Source organism: Opisthorchis viverrini, assembly GCF_000715545.1.
Source record: "Opisthorchis viverrini unplaced genomic scaffold opera_v5_117, whole genome shotgun sequence".
In the NCBI taxonomy this organism is placed as follows: domain Eukaryota; kingdom Metazoa; phylum Platyhelminthes; class Trematoda; order Opisthorchiida; family Opisthorchiidae; genus Opisthorchis; species Opisthorchis viverrini.
Window position 1 is genome coordinate 1,126,999 of NW_008751771.1, and position 15,992 is coordinate 1,142,990.

At 42.5% G+C, this 15,992-nt stretch overlaps 1 protein-coding gene across 1 annotated transcript in view; it reads right to left on the bottom strand.

The window, feature by feature from the left end:
- T265_05856 (hypothetical protein) overlaps positions 1-284 on the bottom strand; it is a gene marked incomplete at both ends in the record, with an annotated part of 5,394 nt that extends 5,110 nt beyond the window's left edge. The window contains one exon of the mRNA XM_009170977.1: positions 32-284. Coding sequence (XP_009169241.1) covers positions 32-284 — 253 coding nt within the window. The remainder of the gene's footprint in view (positions 1-31) is intronic.
- Between the last annotated feature and the right edge of the window lie 15,708 nt (positions 285-15,992).

Sequence of the window (15,992 nt, forward strand, 5' to 3'; positions counted from 1 at the left end):
TTGAACAGTGCGGGTGGAAGGTCATCCGGACCGGGAGCTCGGTGGCGCTTGAGAGAACATATGCAGTCGTAAACCTCTGAGGCCGTAGGTGGTTCCACGTTCACCGTCCAGGGTTCTACTTCACCTGTGGGCTGTAGATGAGTGCCGGCTGGTGGCCAAGACATTTGTTGTTCAAAGTGTTCAGCCCACCGGTCAAGGCGTTCTTCCTCATTCGAGATGGTCGTTCCATTCTGATGCTTGATGGTTTGGATGCTAATCTGGTAAAGTCTATATGATCCCTCCATGCTAAGCTGGTTTTTTTGTGATCAAGTTCAGCATTTCACAGTGTTGTCTATTTATTCTTATTCGGAAGAAAAAAATTCGAATGGAATCGGTTTTCCGGTCAAATTATGTGTACTGGACGTTCGTTTTGGGGTCAAATAATCAGAGGTTTTTAGCCCTTGTTGGTTGCAGACACTGATAAAGTTTAATGGCCGTGACCTGACAAGGTGGTTTGTTTTTAAATATGCCAACTTTGGTTACCCAAAAATTTATGGTGGTGAAGTTGGTTAGATATTATGTCTGGGGCTGCTCAGGTGGTCCACAAACCTACTTTCATTTCGTCAAACTGATGGAACTATTCCCCAGGCACTGAATAGGATCCCAACTCCCTCTTAGTAAATAGAAGAAGTCAAAATCGTTAAAACTCTCCAAAATTCCAAAGAATCAAGTCGTCTATAAAAGCCAAAAACAACTTGATAATGTTTCCAACACTTTTTGAGAAATTTATGATTTACTTCGAGGAATATCATCGATACGCAGGTAGTCTTCACCCCCCCACAGTCGCCCTCAAAATGACTCCTAGATGTAGGTAAGCAAAAAAAAATTATGGCTCTGAATTTTTTGTCGGAAAGACTGTTCTTTTCACATAATTTCCCCATACAGCTGCACCTTGTCTACAAGGCGAGAAAAATTCCCAAGGATGCTGTCCCACCGGCAGCATACAGTTGTGCTGTTTGTCCCAAAAAAGTCCAACTGTTCACCCAAACTGTCATCGTAATAATAAGTGGAAAAAGTGGTACACTATGACGGCTTCCGATGCTTTCCGTAGTAGAGATCTGCTCCACACAGGACAATAGAATACAGACAATCAGTTTTCCTCATCATGTCACCTAGTTCGTTGGGTCCAGTTTTCTCAAGCCGGACAAAACTATTCCCAACAAACTATTGAAGGACTTTAAGAAGGGTAAAAGATTAGTGCACAGCTGTGGCCTGTACTACAGTAGAATTAGGCACAAGAGATAAAAGTTAAGTGTTGGTCATGCCTTTCTTGGAATAAAGCTGGGTGTGCATTTAGGCAAGCGGGTTTATATGAACGTGTGCTCACGTTTAGACTGGAATATGATCTTACCGTAACCCTGTATTAAATTCGCATGCCCTTAGACGCCCAAAAACCTTAAGCAGCCTGTGGGATCACTTGTGATCCGCCTAAGAGTATTCTTCATTTGAACACTGATCGATCTAGCCCCGTGAAATCCCTTTGTTCTCAACTGAAGTTACCAGATTTTGGCTAATAAGCAAAGCGCTGGACTGTCGGGCAGTTTCGAACGCGCATTCATGTAGAACGCGATAAATCACAATCGCAGACGGTTCTAACGATCATTATCCTGAAAGTTTTCGAACAAGACAAATCTGGCAACGTGACTGTAATTTGCTATGTAGACTGTTCAAAATCCGGGGCCCCCTTTTTGGATTTCGAACAGTGAGAAGTTTGATTTTTGACCATGGTTGTTAGCAAAAGTAGCCAAAACCGTAAAATCTATTTCGTACACTCAAAGTTAATCTAGACAACCACACATTCTTTCCTAGTCTTCGGCATACAAGCATTCCGGAGTGGCGGACTATCAGGTGTGATTTAGCATCAGATTAGGTTTAACTAGTTAGAGCTAGGATTTTTGCCCGAAATTTATTTTGTCTTTGTATGTGAAATTCCGACGTACGTGCATACTGACCATTAAGCTGAAGTGGTGATCTGACTACACCCGACATCAGTTCGATCTTCAATATACAGTTCGATTTCATCCAGTTCAACTTTGCTTCCACAGACTTCACATGGTGTCAAAGTGCATCCTTTATGTCCTTAAATGGATATGTTTTCTGAATTGTTGACAGCCTTCTGCCGAATCTCGCTTTGTGACAATTTGTTTCATTCGATTTTCTTGACTTTCTGGATATGATTGCGAGCTTCTGAAACTGTTGAATGTTCTACATCAAATCAAACTTTTAAGAGTTTTCTGAGTGTTGAATTACTTTGCGATATGGACTGCCATAGTACGCGGGAGTAAAGTGACTGGGGGCATGCTGGTTCATGATGAGCTGATGCGCTTTTCTTGCACGCGTGGCGTGTGTCGTGTGTATTTGGCTTGGTTTTGTTTAGATTTAATCAAGTTTCTTTTACAGCTGACAGTTTGCTGTTCAACTGCAAAACCCGTATCGTAACGCCATTAATTTCGACAATATCTAATTCATCACATGGATTTTTGGCTATCAGCATGCATTGACTTCTTCAGCTATTCTCGGCTCAGAGGCGCTGATGACGTTTCCCATTCAACATCCATTCATCTATCGTACTGAGCCACCAGATTAGACGTAACAGTACAGAATTAAGGTGTTCTACGAATACCCACAACTAATCTAGTCGAATTACCATACTGTTGGATTGACCGGTTTGGATATACCGAGAATTTGGTACGGTAGCTCTTTCCCGTTTCACCTTGTTTGTCAAATAATTCGTGTTTTAGTTTTCTTGAACCTAGAAATATTTATTTAAATTGCCTCCAAATGGCTCTCTCTTGGACAAGGTTCGCTGGGTTGTCAATTATTCACAACCACCCAACCAAGGGATTATTCACCATTTGAAGCACAGTGTTGGAATGAAGACAGAACTTCACATGTACGCATCCAAAGGTGTACAAACTTCCTAGTGAACGCCATCTAATGTGAGGGAATACTAAATGTGACCCAACTAACACCGCCTCAAAACCTTTGAACTGGGTGTGAAAAACAACCCCCTCGCCTGTGAGTTTCCTGTGAAATAAATGATTTCCGACGGTGGGGTTTGCAATTGAGTTTGGTTTTATTCGCCTAATAAAACATGAAAGCCATCGGCAATTTTAGAATCACATTTCCATCGTGACTTCCTGATTCTGTGCTTTTGACAATGCGAAAGTTGATATTAGTCCATTGGTTATGCCATTAGTGACCCGTGATGTTATTCTGAGCCACGGGAATTTGTTGGCAATGGAATGATAAAAACTGGTAGCAAAGCGACTGTGTGTGTGGCTGCGAATTCAGCAGTGTGATTTGCCACAGTTTGTTGTGAACAAACGTGGCCCAAATGTTTCGGTAATCATGCTACTCTGGAAAGACCGAATGTTTTTTGGCAAACTGTCCAAGTTTCATTTAGTGTTTGCTCATCTTTAGTTGGTATCCTATTCAATATACATACAATCGATATTTTTGGCGGCTTTTTACATGTCAGAGTAAATAACACTCGCGCATCAATTTTGTGATGTAAAAATGTAGACCAATGAAAGGCAGACGCCACATCAATGCTGATCAGCAAAACCAATTCAGTGATATTCGCCTCCCAAAGGTTTGGATGCGCACCAAGAGGATGGCGTGATGGAAAGCTGATCGCCTTGATTGCTCCATGTGTTCGTAATTTAGTAAAATTACGGTGTTATCTGTGCGGTCCCTAGAAATAGTTATTTCAAAAGCATTTTGAGTTCTTATAATCAATTAGCTCTTATATCGTGTTACGATATCTATGTCATTGTATCAACTCTAATTGCAACGCAGGGTGAATTGGCGAACAAACGATAGGTTCCTCCAAACCTACACAAAACCATAGGTTATTCGAGGCGAGTGAATCAGTCACATGTCGAATTTGTGCACTGTACACTTCAGTGTGTTTGAACTTATCAGGAAGGTCAGATTCCTAAAAGCAACTTCAGAACGCCCGGAACCTACTGCTCCACCAAAAACTCAACAGGAAAGCCGGCAAGCCTCCAGACCAGTCAATCATTCGATCAATTCAGCAAAAGTTGATGAGTGTTCTTGCGCGCCACAGAAGCACAACCGGATGTGATCAGCGTTCAGGCTTTTCACAGAGGCACTATGGATGTTGATGGGTGTTCACTAACGCCTATCAGCGTGTGGCCGTCGCAACTTTGCTCTCGCACTCGCACGCCCTCACGCTGTTGCACCCGCTTTGTTGGAATATAGCTGTTGTGTTCCCTTACGTGAGTCTTTTCTCTCCGACACTAGGCACTGGAGCGGGTCAGTGGCAAATACCGCAGATTGGGCGATCAGCAGATATAACAGAGCTATTTTCTGGTGGAATACCTTTCAAGTACGCGCTACCCATCCAATGCATTTTGCTTTACTACTCGAAATACAGAGTAAAATTCCAAACGTTTCGAATTTGTTTCGTCATTGAACGAATCAAATTCAGATATATGTTTAGTGTTTACGTTGGATGATACACATCTTAAAATGTCGTATTAGTGATCTATGTCCAAGCTTTGAACTTTCGAAAAAGCGTGGAGATCCCCCTTTCTATGGAAGGGTAACTGCTTATGAAAGGCTAAACTCAGTGGTTATCTCCACGATCGCTTTCGCTCTTGTTGGGGCTCAGGTAGACCCAGCAACCGATATTTCGTCAACCTATGTTCTGCGTGAAATAAAAGGGGCAGATTTTAAAGAACTAGTCTTATATGTGTACGAATTCGGTTTAGACAGGTAACTCAACAGAACCTCACTCCTCTCGTATGTCCATTCCAAACGTTTATCGCATATACACTGCAATAACGTTTTTCCTAGTGCAGATAGACGGATGTTTGCTGCACCAATGTTTTTCACGTCTTTTTATAATTCTGCACAATTCAGTGAGCAAACCGTTTATATCAACACACCTAATTACTTGTAAATGTCTTTTAGAAGCTTCGTTGGATTGCTGTTCTGATAAGTGTCACGCGATCCGTAACAAGGCTCGTTACAAGGTCATAGGCCTAGCAGAAACAGCCGCGTAGTAAAGTGCAATCCTAGTTAGGATTTCATTCGAACGCTTCACGGACTTATCCTCAAATTTCATACACGAAATCAGGGGTTTTTACTGAAATGGATGCGGAAAATGGCGCAAGCAAGCGACAACAAAAACTCTCCTCAAACGGACATCGCGTTGCTAAGCGACGGAGGTTTACCTAAAAGCTTTTCTCTTTTTATTTGCATGTTAACGAGTTCACATGGTTGGCGTGCTGATGTAATTTTTGTATTCTGACACATGAGATGAGACATCGGAATACACTTAGGTTAGCCATCACATTCGCGGCCTTTTCTCCTTGACTAAAACCCGTATCCGTGTGTTTATTCAATACAGCTAATCTCTGATGTCCGTCTGTCAGTTTTATCATTTTATTACTATGGCAATCATGAACATCTTTTGCCCCGTCAGGGCTAACTGACGTCTGGGGTGACGTCACAATCTTTTAGCAATGTATTCAAGCGTCCATATGTCACAGGGCATTGTAATGATTTGTGTGATGTTTCCAGAAACTTCCGACTAATGCTGAACACGGGATAGTTGGTTTTGGACCAAACACGAAATATGTTTCCAAATTTTAAGCTCAACCTGACGCTTTACTCTTCTCCTGTCTGGGCGCAATCACACTGACGAGTCCACAATCAAGGGAAGGAAACACTAGTCTAGAGTTTGGCCTCGTATGTTGGATGTCCGAAACTCGAACCGTGATATCGTCACAGATACGCACTGCTGGTGAAAGGAAGAAGGCCTTCGCTGCGGAGATATTTATTAGAAGATTTCAACTGACCAGTTACAGACTATTGGACAGGGAAGCAAAACTCTCATTTGCATCTTATTTACAAAAACTGACCATACATTTTCTTGAGCTTTCCTGTATATCCATTGACACCAATCATTCATTGCTCAAATCCAAGGAAATGCTGCAAAGCTACTTCACAAATTCCGCAACAGACCTTCCTTTCCAAGAGACGCAAAGCGAATTTACAAGAACAAAACATTCTGCTCGCACGCCTTCCCATCACTAGTATCACCGTTACGCTGGTAAACAAGAGGGGAATTCTAGTATAGTGCCTCTTACTTTTGGTATGGATTGACCAGAATAGTGGAGCAACGGCCATAAAAGGACTGTTTGAACGAGAGTGCTGCGAACATGAATCCACCAGATCTCGCAATCATCCGCAGTTACTCCCGCTGTGTTTTCAGAAAAACTACGTACCTCCATGCACAAAACCTTAACATTCTTGGAAACGGTCCAATTCGGGTTCAAGTAAAACATAAGGTTGATGGAAACTCGGGGACTGCGCCCGTCTGATGAGCTGCAAGAAGGTCGGAACCGGTCGTGAGCTGTCGAAGAGTTTTCAGCAAACTTGTGAGTCGTTTCGCTTACTAAAATATACTGCGATATCTCGAATATCGTGTAAACTGAAACATGAGGCGGTGCAACACATTCAGTTGTACAGGATCATAAACGATAGATTCAGTTGAGTCTTTCGTGAAAATTAGTGCATTTCTCGTAAACATTGTCAAGTTTTTGCTAGACGTTCATGAATTCATCGGTAGCCACAGACGCTCAATATAAGTAGTATGCTATTCTGTGGTTCTGTCTGGTTATCTGCAAGGGCATCACACATAATCCACAGGTAATGTACTGTTATGGAAAACTACGATCAACACAAAAGTGGAAAAGGTTTCGGTAATTATCGCAAACTTTTAAGCCCGTGACTACAATTCAGAACTCACTTCCTGTGGGAGCCAAGATGTACTTGAACATAATGCGTAGAATGCCTGAGAAAGCCTCCTTTGATGTATGAACAATTTTTGCCGTTCATTGATTGCAATTACCATGAACGGTAAACTGTCCAAAACACTAGTATTTTCCCACTTTGAAATAATGGGATTCTGCTGACCTTGATGTAGGTAAATTTGTTGAAAACAAAAGTATTAAACAGAGATTTCTTCCTGTCGTTGAAGCCATTCTATGCTTTTGAATCCGGTAAGCACCGTCGAGTTTTCATACGTGTTGAGAACCACCGGCAAGCATCTCATTAAGCTCCAAGAATTTTGGAGGCGTGAACTTCTGGCGATTATTTGAATACTCGAATTCCGGTCACGAATAGCTGAACAATCACTAAGACACGAAACAGAGGCGCTCATTCTTCAATTATAGGAACCACATTGCCTGGTCACGTATCGAATGGCTGCATGACTGATGATTTCTCAAAAGGAAGTTTCACGCATCTTGTGAAGTTATTCTTCCTGTGAGCCATTTATTGATCGATAATGATGTGAGGAGATTTCGTAGACAAAAACATGACAGTCCTACGCGAAAGCTCGCACAAAATACACCGAAAATGGTGCGTTGTAGTAGTAAGAAGAACCTTCATAAAGCTGTGCACTACTTACCATAAGAATGTGTTATCGATGTAATACACTACTCATAAGGTTGCTGAATACTCATTGACAGTCCACGACTGGTTTTGTCCTTCATGAAGCTTATCAGGTAGGCGCATTCTCCGGGGTCCCGTCAACCTTATGTTTTGCCTGAACCCAGATTGCACACAATTAGCTAACTACACTCCTTTGTGCACTAATTCAGTTTATCCGGAGACTAACGCGGGACCCAACTGAGGCGGCCTGGTACAGTACATTTAGTTACGTGAAGACAGCATAAAGGAGAGATTAAGCTGCGTTCCCAGTGAGTCTCTTGCAAAACCAAGTGTGCGTATTTATTCAAGCTTTCGAGAACTGATTATGGCGCGGCCTCTATGCGTTAATCTTAATGCTATTCTTACCCGTTCTCAGAGTTTGATACGAGTGCAACGTGATTTGGAGTTGAGCAGCTTGTGTGAAAATTTATACGCTTACCTGATGAGCCCCAAGAAGGGCGAAACCGGTCGTGGGCTGTCGATGGATTTTCAGTAACCTTATGAGTAGTACATTACAAATATACATGTATCGCGATATTTCAAATATCGTAGCGACTGAAACATGAGGCGGCCTGGTGCAGCACATTCAGTTGCCTGAGAACATCACAAACGAAAGATTCAGCTGGGTTCCAGGTGAGTCTCTCGAAAGAACCAAATTGGTTTGCAGATGAGTGTATATTCGCCAATTTCGTGCAATTTGGTTTCAAGTAGAACATAAGCTTGACAGCGTGACTGCGCCGTCAGCACTAGAGCATTGACACAGACTGCTATTCCAACCAGAGCTGAAAAAAAGAATACAGCGACTTTTGAGTCTCTGCTCATGTAAACAAGTTCATGCTACCTCCACGAATCATGATCCTCAAATTGCCACTACTTCGGATGAAACAGTGAGCTATTTTGGGAGGCTCACTGGATTTGTCCAGGAAAATCAGAGCAATGAGCTTCACCCTGGGTAGCCAGCCACATGTGCGCTTTGGTTCTTTAAATTATCAACTTTGACGTTAAAAACCGTGTCCACTCTAATAAAAAGGTCTGACATTGCGTTAATGAGTTGGACTTTGCATGACGCAACCTCCTGCGAATCCTACACTAGGTAAAAGATGAATTAACCGACAAGTCATGGTGCACAATACCTTGTTGCCATCTTCATGAATTGGCCACCATGTTCAAAGATTTAAAAAATGGATGAAGAATCTATTATACTAGTGAGCAATGTTTGTTCGCTTCGGCCACGTGAAACTGTTGAATGCTGACCTATCTACATAAGCACCGCCGCAAAAAAATTCAAATTGGTTTGAAATTGGATTCAAGACCCAAAGCTGTCTGAGGTGAGGCTCAGTTGAATGTTTCAGCTGGGTTCATCAACCGATTACTGAATTTGACTCATGCAGTAATAAGAGGATGGCCTCAAGGTGACGACAATTCCTTTCTACCTCTTCAGCAGCATCGCCAAAAAACATCAATTTTACACTCTGAGTTGGGAGAAATAACAAGAAAATTGGGCGATGTGTCCAGCATACTACGGACCAATGAGGACCAGTTCTAAGTTAAAAAGGCAAGCTACTAACTTGAGACGGAGTCTTCTGTGCGCACAAGCAAATGTGGCCTCACCAAAAAATAACCATTTCGGGATGGCATTGCACCGTATAATGGTCTCAAGAACAGCACTTTTTGTGTTCTTTTGCAACTTAGCGCTTGCGGAATTCCACTGAGCAGACCGAACACAGCCCATACCCATCTAAATCTGCATATCGTGGACGGTGGAGTGCAACGTGCAATTTGGTTTCAAGTAGAACATAAGCTTGACAGCGTGACTGCGCCGTCAGCACTAGAGCATTGACACAGACTGCTATTCCAACCAGAGCTGAAAAAAAGAATACAGCGACTTTTGAGTCTCTGCTCATGTAAACAAGTTCATGCTACCTCCACGAATCATGATCCTCAAATTGCCACTAGTTCGGATGAAACAGTGAGCTATTTTAGGAGGCTCANTTCGGATGAAACAGTGAGCTATTTTGGGAGGCTCACTGGATTTGTCCAGGAAAATCAGAGCAATGAGCGTTACCCTGGGTAGCCAGTCACATGTGCGCTTTGGTTCTTTAAATTATCAACTTTGACGTTCAAAACCGTGTCTACTCTAATAGAGAGGTCTGACTTTGCGGTAATGAGTTGGACTTTGCATGACGCAACCTCCTGCGAATCCTACACTAGGTAAAAGATGAATTAACCGACAAGTCATGGTGCACAATACCTTGTTGCCATCTTCATGAACTGGCCGCCATGTTCAAAGATTTAAAAATGGATGAAGAATTTATTACAAATATCGGCCGGATGTCACGGTGGATGAATGGCAGACCATGTTCAATGAATACTGTATTCCAACGTGTTCTGCTCTCAGAAAGTCTAGGAAAGTGTGGGAGAGAAAATAAGTGTCACCTGTGACCACATTTGATCAGATATGAGGTAATTGTTTACTAGGGGCATACAAACTTGATTTTGACGAGAGAAGCAACTGAAAATCTTGTTTGCGATATTTGTCAAATAAAATATGCCACCTTATGTTTCAGATGCTATGATATGCTTTATATTTTGTACTTTATAAGAAATAACCGGATTAACGTCTTCAACGGGCCCAATAGATGCTTGGCCTCCCCGAGTTTAGGTCGAAATCAGTTTTTGCTTGGACATGAAGAGTCTGCGAAGCTGACGAATTAGTCTCACATGCAGTCTAATTTGGCTTTAACAGAAGACTCCTCTGAATTTGAGCACCAGTTTCTGATGTTAGCAACACGACTGTCCAATCAAAACATACATTTGACGGAAATCAAAGGAATACATCACGTTAGTGAATCCCAACGGCGGCAAAACCAGTCACGGGCTGGCTTTCGGTATCCTTGTAAGCAAAATGTCAGAGAGGTCGAAGTTACGTTCGAACTGTGAAGAAGGAGGGCATTGATGGGTGGTGGTGTTGAAATAATGACAAAAATCCATACTTGTGTAATTCCAACTTACATGCTGAAGCTCATGTTGAATTTTCACAAAATACTCAAAAATTGTCGTGAACCGTCTATCAGGAATACGTTTACGTACTTTACTTATTTCGCAGGGAAATAATTCAAAGCGGGGCGAAAAACGAAGTCACTCAATATAACTTGAAATTTCGTACTAGAAAGTCATACCTTTCCCGGAATACCACACTGGCAAACGACAATTTTGGCTTTTAGCGCCTGGAATCAAACTGATCCAAACTGATACGGGAAATGCGCAGTTTCGAATATCATTACAGGGTCATTGTTGGTAGTGTGAGGAGATTTGGGATTTTTGTGGGATTTCGTCCTGTAAGTGAAACCAATCTATGCTGAAAAGCCGAGAAGCACTGTACATCTGTTTCATCCTTATTGGGAATCATCAGCTGTGCGCATCTCACGAAACTCCGAAGAGTCTCGAACCCGCGACCTCCCGGCTAGTAGTTTGAACACTTAGCCGTTCGGCCACGAGTGGCTGATCAGCAGTGGGATTAACTCGCACTTAGACAGGATATAGCGCCGCTCATCCTTCAATCACGGGATCCACATCACGCGGTCACACGTGTTGACTGGCTCCTCAGGGTCAAATCAGAGAACACCCATCAGTGTGCTCAGGCGAAATACAGTGGCTAATCACCCACACCCTTACAAGCTGCATTTGATTCACTATTGCGAGCTTCATGGTGGCACCTTTGCCAGGCTCCCGCAGGTTTCACATACTAATGACCACTTTCAGGACTGTTGACAGCTCGGGCATACTCGGTGATGGTTCATCGGGCGACTGATGATCTGTTTTCAGAGCCTGGCAAATAGCGCGCCTGCAAAAGTTGCACCTGTGATTTTCAACTGACGCTTGGTAATAGCAGTTTATCAGTATGCACTAATATTACTGTAGAGACCAATTGTAGATCATATCCCGGTGCACATTTTCATAGGAGTTCCTTCCCAAGAAAAAAGACTGCGCGTAACTCTGGTAGGAGAATGGAGGTGATCTTTCTAGACATGAGAACAATTGTCAAAATCAACCTGATTTAATTTTCAAGAAGTAATCTTATTGGAGGGAGGTAAGCAGAACGAAGAAAAGGATGGAATATGGTCATTGTTGCTCGTGACCACCTGTTTGAAGCAACACAGAAATGCAGTGCATAGTAAGGAACACCGGTAACGTCGCCATTGCTGGGGGAGTTTTATTCTGGATTGCATTGGGGCGTCTGAATTTTAGAACAGAAGAGAGATTTGGTCGTTAGCAACGTTATTGGTTTGCAGGACAAACTGACTAAATTGCAGTGAACAAGCGTTTGATCTATGTTTAGGAGAGAATTCAAAATGGAAAGCGCAGACAGCATGATACCGTGGCAACCGACGCTATCTAATGTAGTATTTTGTGTGTTGATATGAAGTCACGACAAGGGGAATTCCCTCATTTGGTGACTTTGTTTGATTTCGATTCCTAACTTCCATTCATATGGAGTTTTTTTTATCACAATCAGGAAAGAGAACTCCTGAAATCACGTCACCATGTTCGGGGCATCAAAGCTTCTATTCAAAGCGACGATGTCGCGTTCCAGTCACTCCGTGCGGACAAGGTGGTGAGAAAGTGGTCTGAAGCATTTCTTCTGCGCCTTATTGGATAAACTGATTTGTCCAAATAAATCCATGCAATTTACAACTAGTTGAAAAGTAACAATTCACAAGCTGAGGTAGATAAACCTTAAAATCAAACTCCCCAGGTGTTTCTTCGTGAATCATTGGGATTTTGGCGCAAGATCTCATTCACCCAACGGTCATTAGACGGGAACCGAAAAGCGAAAGATCTGAGACCATGTGGAGGCTGTCGGAACCATCAGACAGCACTAGGGATTCAAACATCCAGTGGTAACCTGACAGCAGTACGCTTGTGAACGTGTTTACGCGCACCCATTCAGCGATTCTTTGAAAGAACGAACCGCTCCGCCACAAAGTAAAGCACTGACATTGTTTCTCCGAGTGATGAGCAAATATCGACAAATGAAGTACTGAGCTGTGATTGCTTTCCAGTCGGCCTGGCAGCCAATGGAAACCAGATGGCCGTGGTGGAATACCGTGTATTACAAACACCTGTGAGTTTCGAGTCTATCCGAAAAGGGCGTGGATTTTTGAGATGGGTCATAACGTTATGTCAGCTCTCTCAGCTTGCCTGTCCTTCCTTTCTAGTGAATTCGTTTCTTCATACAACGATTTAAAGTGTGAAACATTAAAGGACAGAATGAAAGTTCTAAGGTTTAAACACGCCCCTTAGTGTGCCATCGAAGTCCGGGTTAACCAAATATCTGTGTCGTACAGGGCTGATTTGTCGAATACAAGGAAAAGCAAAAAATCTGCCGTTGTCGTATCGGATTAGTTGTATCGTGGATCACAAACGATGAAGCTGAAAACCGCAGATTACACGACCCACGGAAGAGCAAGCCGGCACTCTGCAAATGTTGGAGCAGAGAATGGGAAACGAATGAATTGGTTTTTCCCCACGTCTGTGGGAAAAAACGTTGACGGCCTGGAAACAAAACAGCTCCCATTGTGTCTCCATGGGCCTGAAAAGCCGAAACGTACAATCCGACACTGAATAATTAATATGGAAGCGATGTTTAGACCGCGCTGATGAGGACTGGAAGCAGTTACGCATTGGTGATGCTGGAGGAACATTAAGCACGATACATAGTATGAAAGGCATCTAGAGTTTGTATGCAAAAGCGGGTAAAATTTCAAAAACCTTAAATGAGGATGGGTTGAACGAATGAGCAGCCTTCAAAAAATAATAGGACTCAACGCTATCAAACCAGTGCACAGAACGACCTTGAAATAACCTTCTGTCGCGATAGAATCGGTGGAACTTACCAGCACCAACAAAAAACAAAACTTTGGTATCTATGTGAATTATTTCATACACCCGTGAGAAGCTATATTGACCACTATGTGGCCATACACACAGGTGGCAACACCTCTCTGAGCGTTTTTACACAGCATATCGGTGCGACCGGGTGTTTAGGGCAGCTATCTTAATACTGCAGATGGCTAGTCCGCACAGTGTATTTCACACTAATGTTAGTTCTATACATTAAGTTAATCAAGTCCAATTAAGGGCGAATACCCGTCTTCTGGATGATGATCCTAGCTGAAGTATCCTAAAATATCGATCGGGTGTCTGGAGTCACGTGCGTTGAAAGTCATATGAAAGTGCGGCCAAGGTAATACATGTCCATGTCATTAGTCGATTCATTCATCGGATAGTGGTACATTGAGTTTGCTTTCAGTTTATTTACCAAAAAAAAACAATAAGTCTGCTATTCGTGAGTTTTGGAACTACCTTAATCAAACTTAATCAAGAACAATCCTGAAAGTCGCCGCAAAGGATGTTACGTCATTAGCGAAATACAGTAATCTGCAAACAACTTTCGTTTTGCGGGAGACTCATCTGTGGGACAGACCTACCTATACGGTTCTCTGCCGTGTAAATTAGTGCATGTGAAATTTGAAATTTCAGTGAACGTTGACGTTGACGTTGACTCCGACACAGTTTTCTCGGATCTGTTTTGTCCTACACCGCCATGCTCATACGCCTAGATAGCTTCAATATCTCATTCTCTACAAGCATTCTACAAAACGGTGTTCCTTACGCGTTCTATTTTCGTCCGTGTTGTTTCTGACTTCTGAAATGGATTGCTTACTGAAATAGGTATGTAGGCGCAGTGAAATCGCAAGGAGTTTTCATAACAGTAAAATGCTGGAAGACGCTTTAAAACTCTGATAGGGGTTTAGGTACAAAATGCCTATTAGTCAAAGAAAGATTAAAAATAAGAAATATACATTCCATAATTGCACGTTTGTGTTTGCAGCTGATTTTGGCTCATTATTTTTACGCGGATGTGAATATTCATTATATAGCTAGGGGTTTCTTTTAGGAGAACCAACTCCGAACGCAATGGGACTGCATAACTGCCAATGGAATAACCGTTTTTTCGTTGAGACAGATTTCATTGGTTGTTCTTCGCTCGTTCTTGACAGATGAGTTGTATTCTTAGTATCACTTTTTTGGCCCGCTTGTTAGTGATCAATAGAGTGGATGGCTCGCACGTTCATCCACTTTTTCTGGTTTGGCCAAGCGCACCAGGCTACCAAACGGCTATCCAGACCGGGGTTCACGGTAATAAGAAGGCATTAAGGAGACTGTGGTCCACAACGAGTTGGGGTGGGATGATGGGTTCTATCAAATTACACCACATCAGGATGTTGAAAAAACGGCAGTTGCAAGAAATCAGTCTTGGTTACCTGTGTACAGAACGTAATCTCTGAATAACCTATTTTCCGTACTTGTAATACTAAATCAAAACGGCCGATTGTCCTTCGGTAGGAAATCTACATCCATCAGGACTTTCGCGTGGGTTAATCCTAATCACAGAAAACATGGGGCAATCGATTAGTTTCCCGGTGTACAAAATGCAGGCACAGAAACACTTGGTGTGTTCTGCGAGGTAGAGAATACCCATCTGTAGACAGAACTCGTTTGATACCTCATTTGTATAAACTGCGAATTTATTTGTGTGGAAACACAGCTGCATATTCTCATGCAAATTACGAAAAATTCCTTTGAGTTATCAGTGAAGGCATTCAATGGTTAAATGAATACGTATTATTAACTCCACATGAGCCGTTTGCGGGCAGCAAATTGTTCCCGTTAATCTCAAAGCCCGAATCCGTTGATTACCTTACACATTAAAGTGTCGTAAGCTTATATTTGAAAATGATGACAAGATGCAGAACTCACAAAAGTGCACCTAAGCAGTGAACACTACATTGACAAAGAAGAAACACGCGGACGAAACTCTCCATATTTAACCACATGAATAATTTCATAAAAAAGATTATTAACGGCAATCTGACTGAGATCGTTTCGGGTTGGTTCTCAAAACGTTTCGCTAAGTATCACATGCACGAAAATGCTTTCCCACAACAGCTTTCAATCACTACGTAGTACCAGGAGCATACAGCTCATCCAAGTCTGGAATATAAACTCGATGTTTTCTGTAAAAATACTCTGGAACGAAGGCTGGCACCAAATAGTTTAAGCATTCACTCTATGTGCTCTGTCCGTTGTCCAATTGTCCGGTAGCCCCAAAACGTTGTTTTATAGATCATTTAACACAAAGGACAAGCTAAATGTGCTCCACGAAAGGCCCAACAGCTCTGAAAGTGGCAGCGGTTCTAATGGACCATCGCTGTATCCTTCAAAGACAGGGGTGTTCCTTCGAAGTGCAAAAACTGAAGGTGCACAGGTGGCGCCCGTGTGCCAAAGAATTTGCGGCCAGCGATTAGCTGCATACGTCAGCCGTAGACAATGCGCCCGTGAGGGGTGACAGATGTAACCACCAATCAACATGTATTTCAGACCCCATTCTGTCTCACTCATTCACGAGAAACATTCAG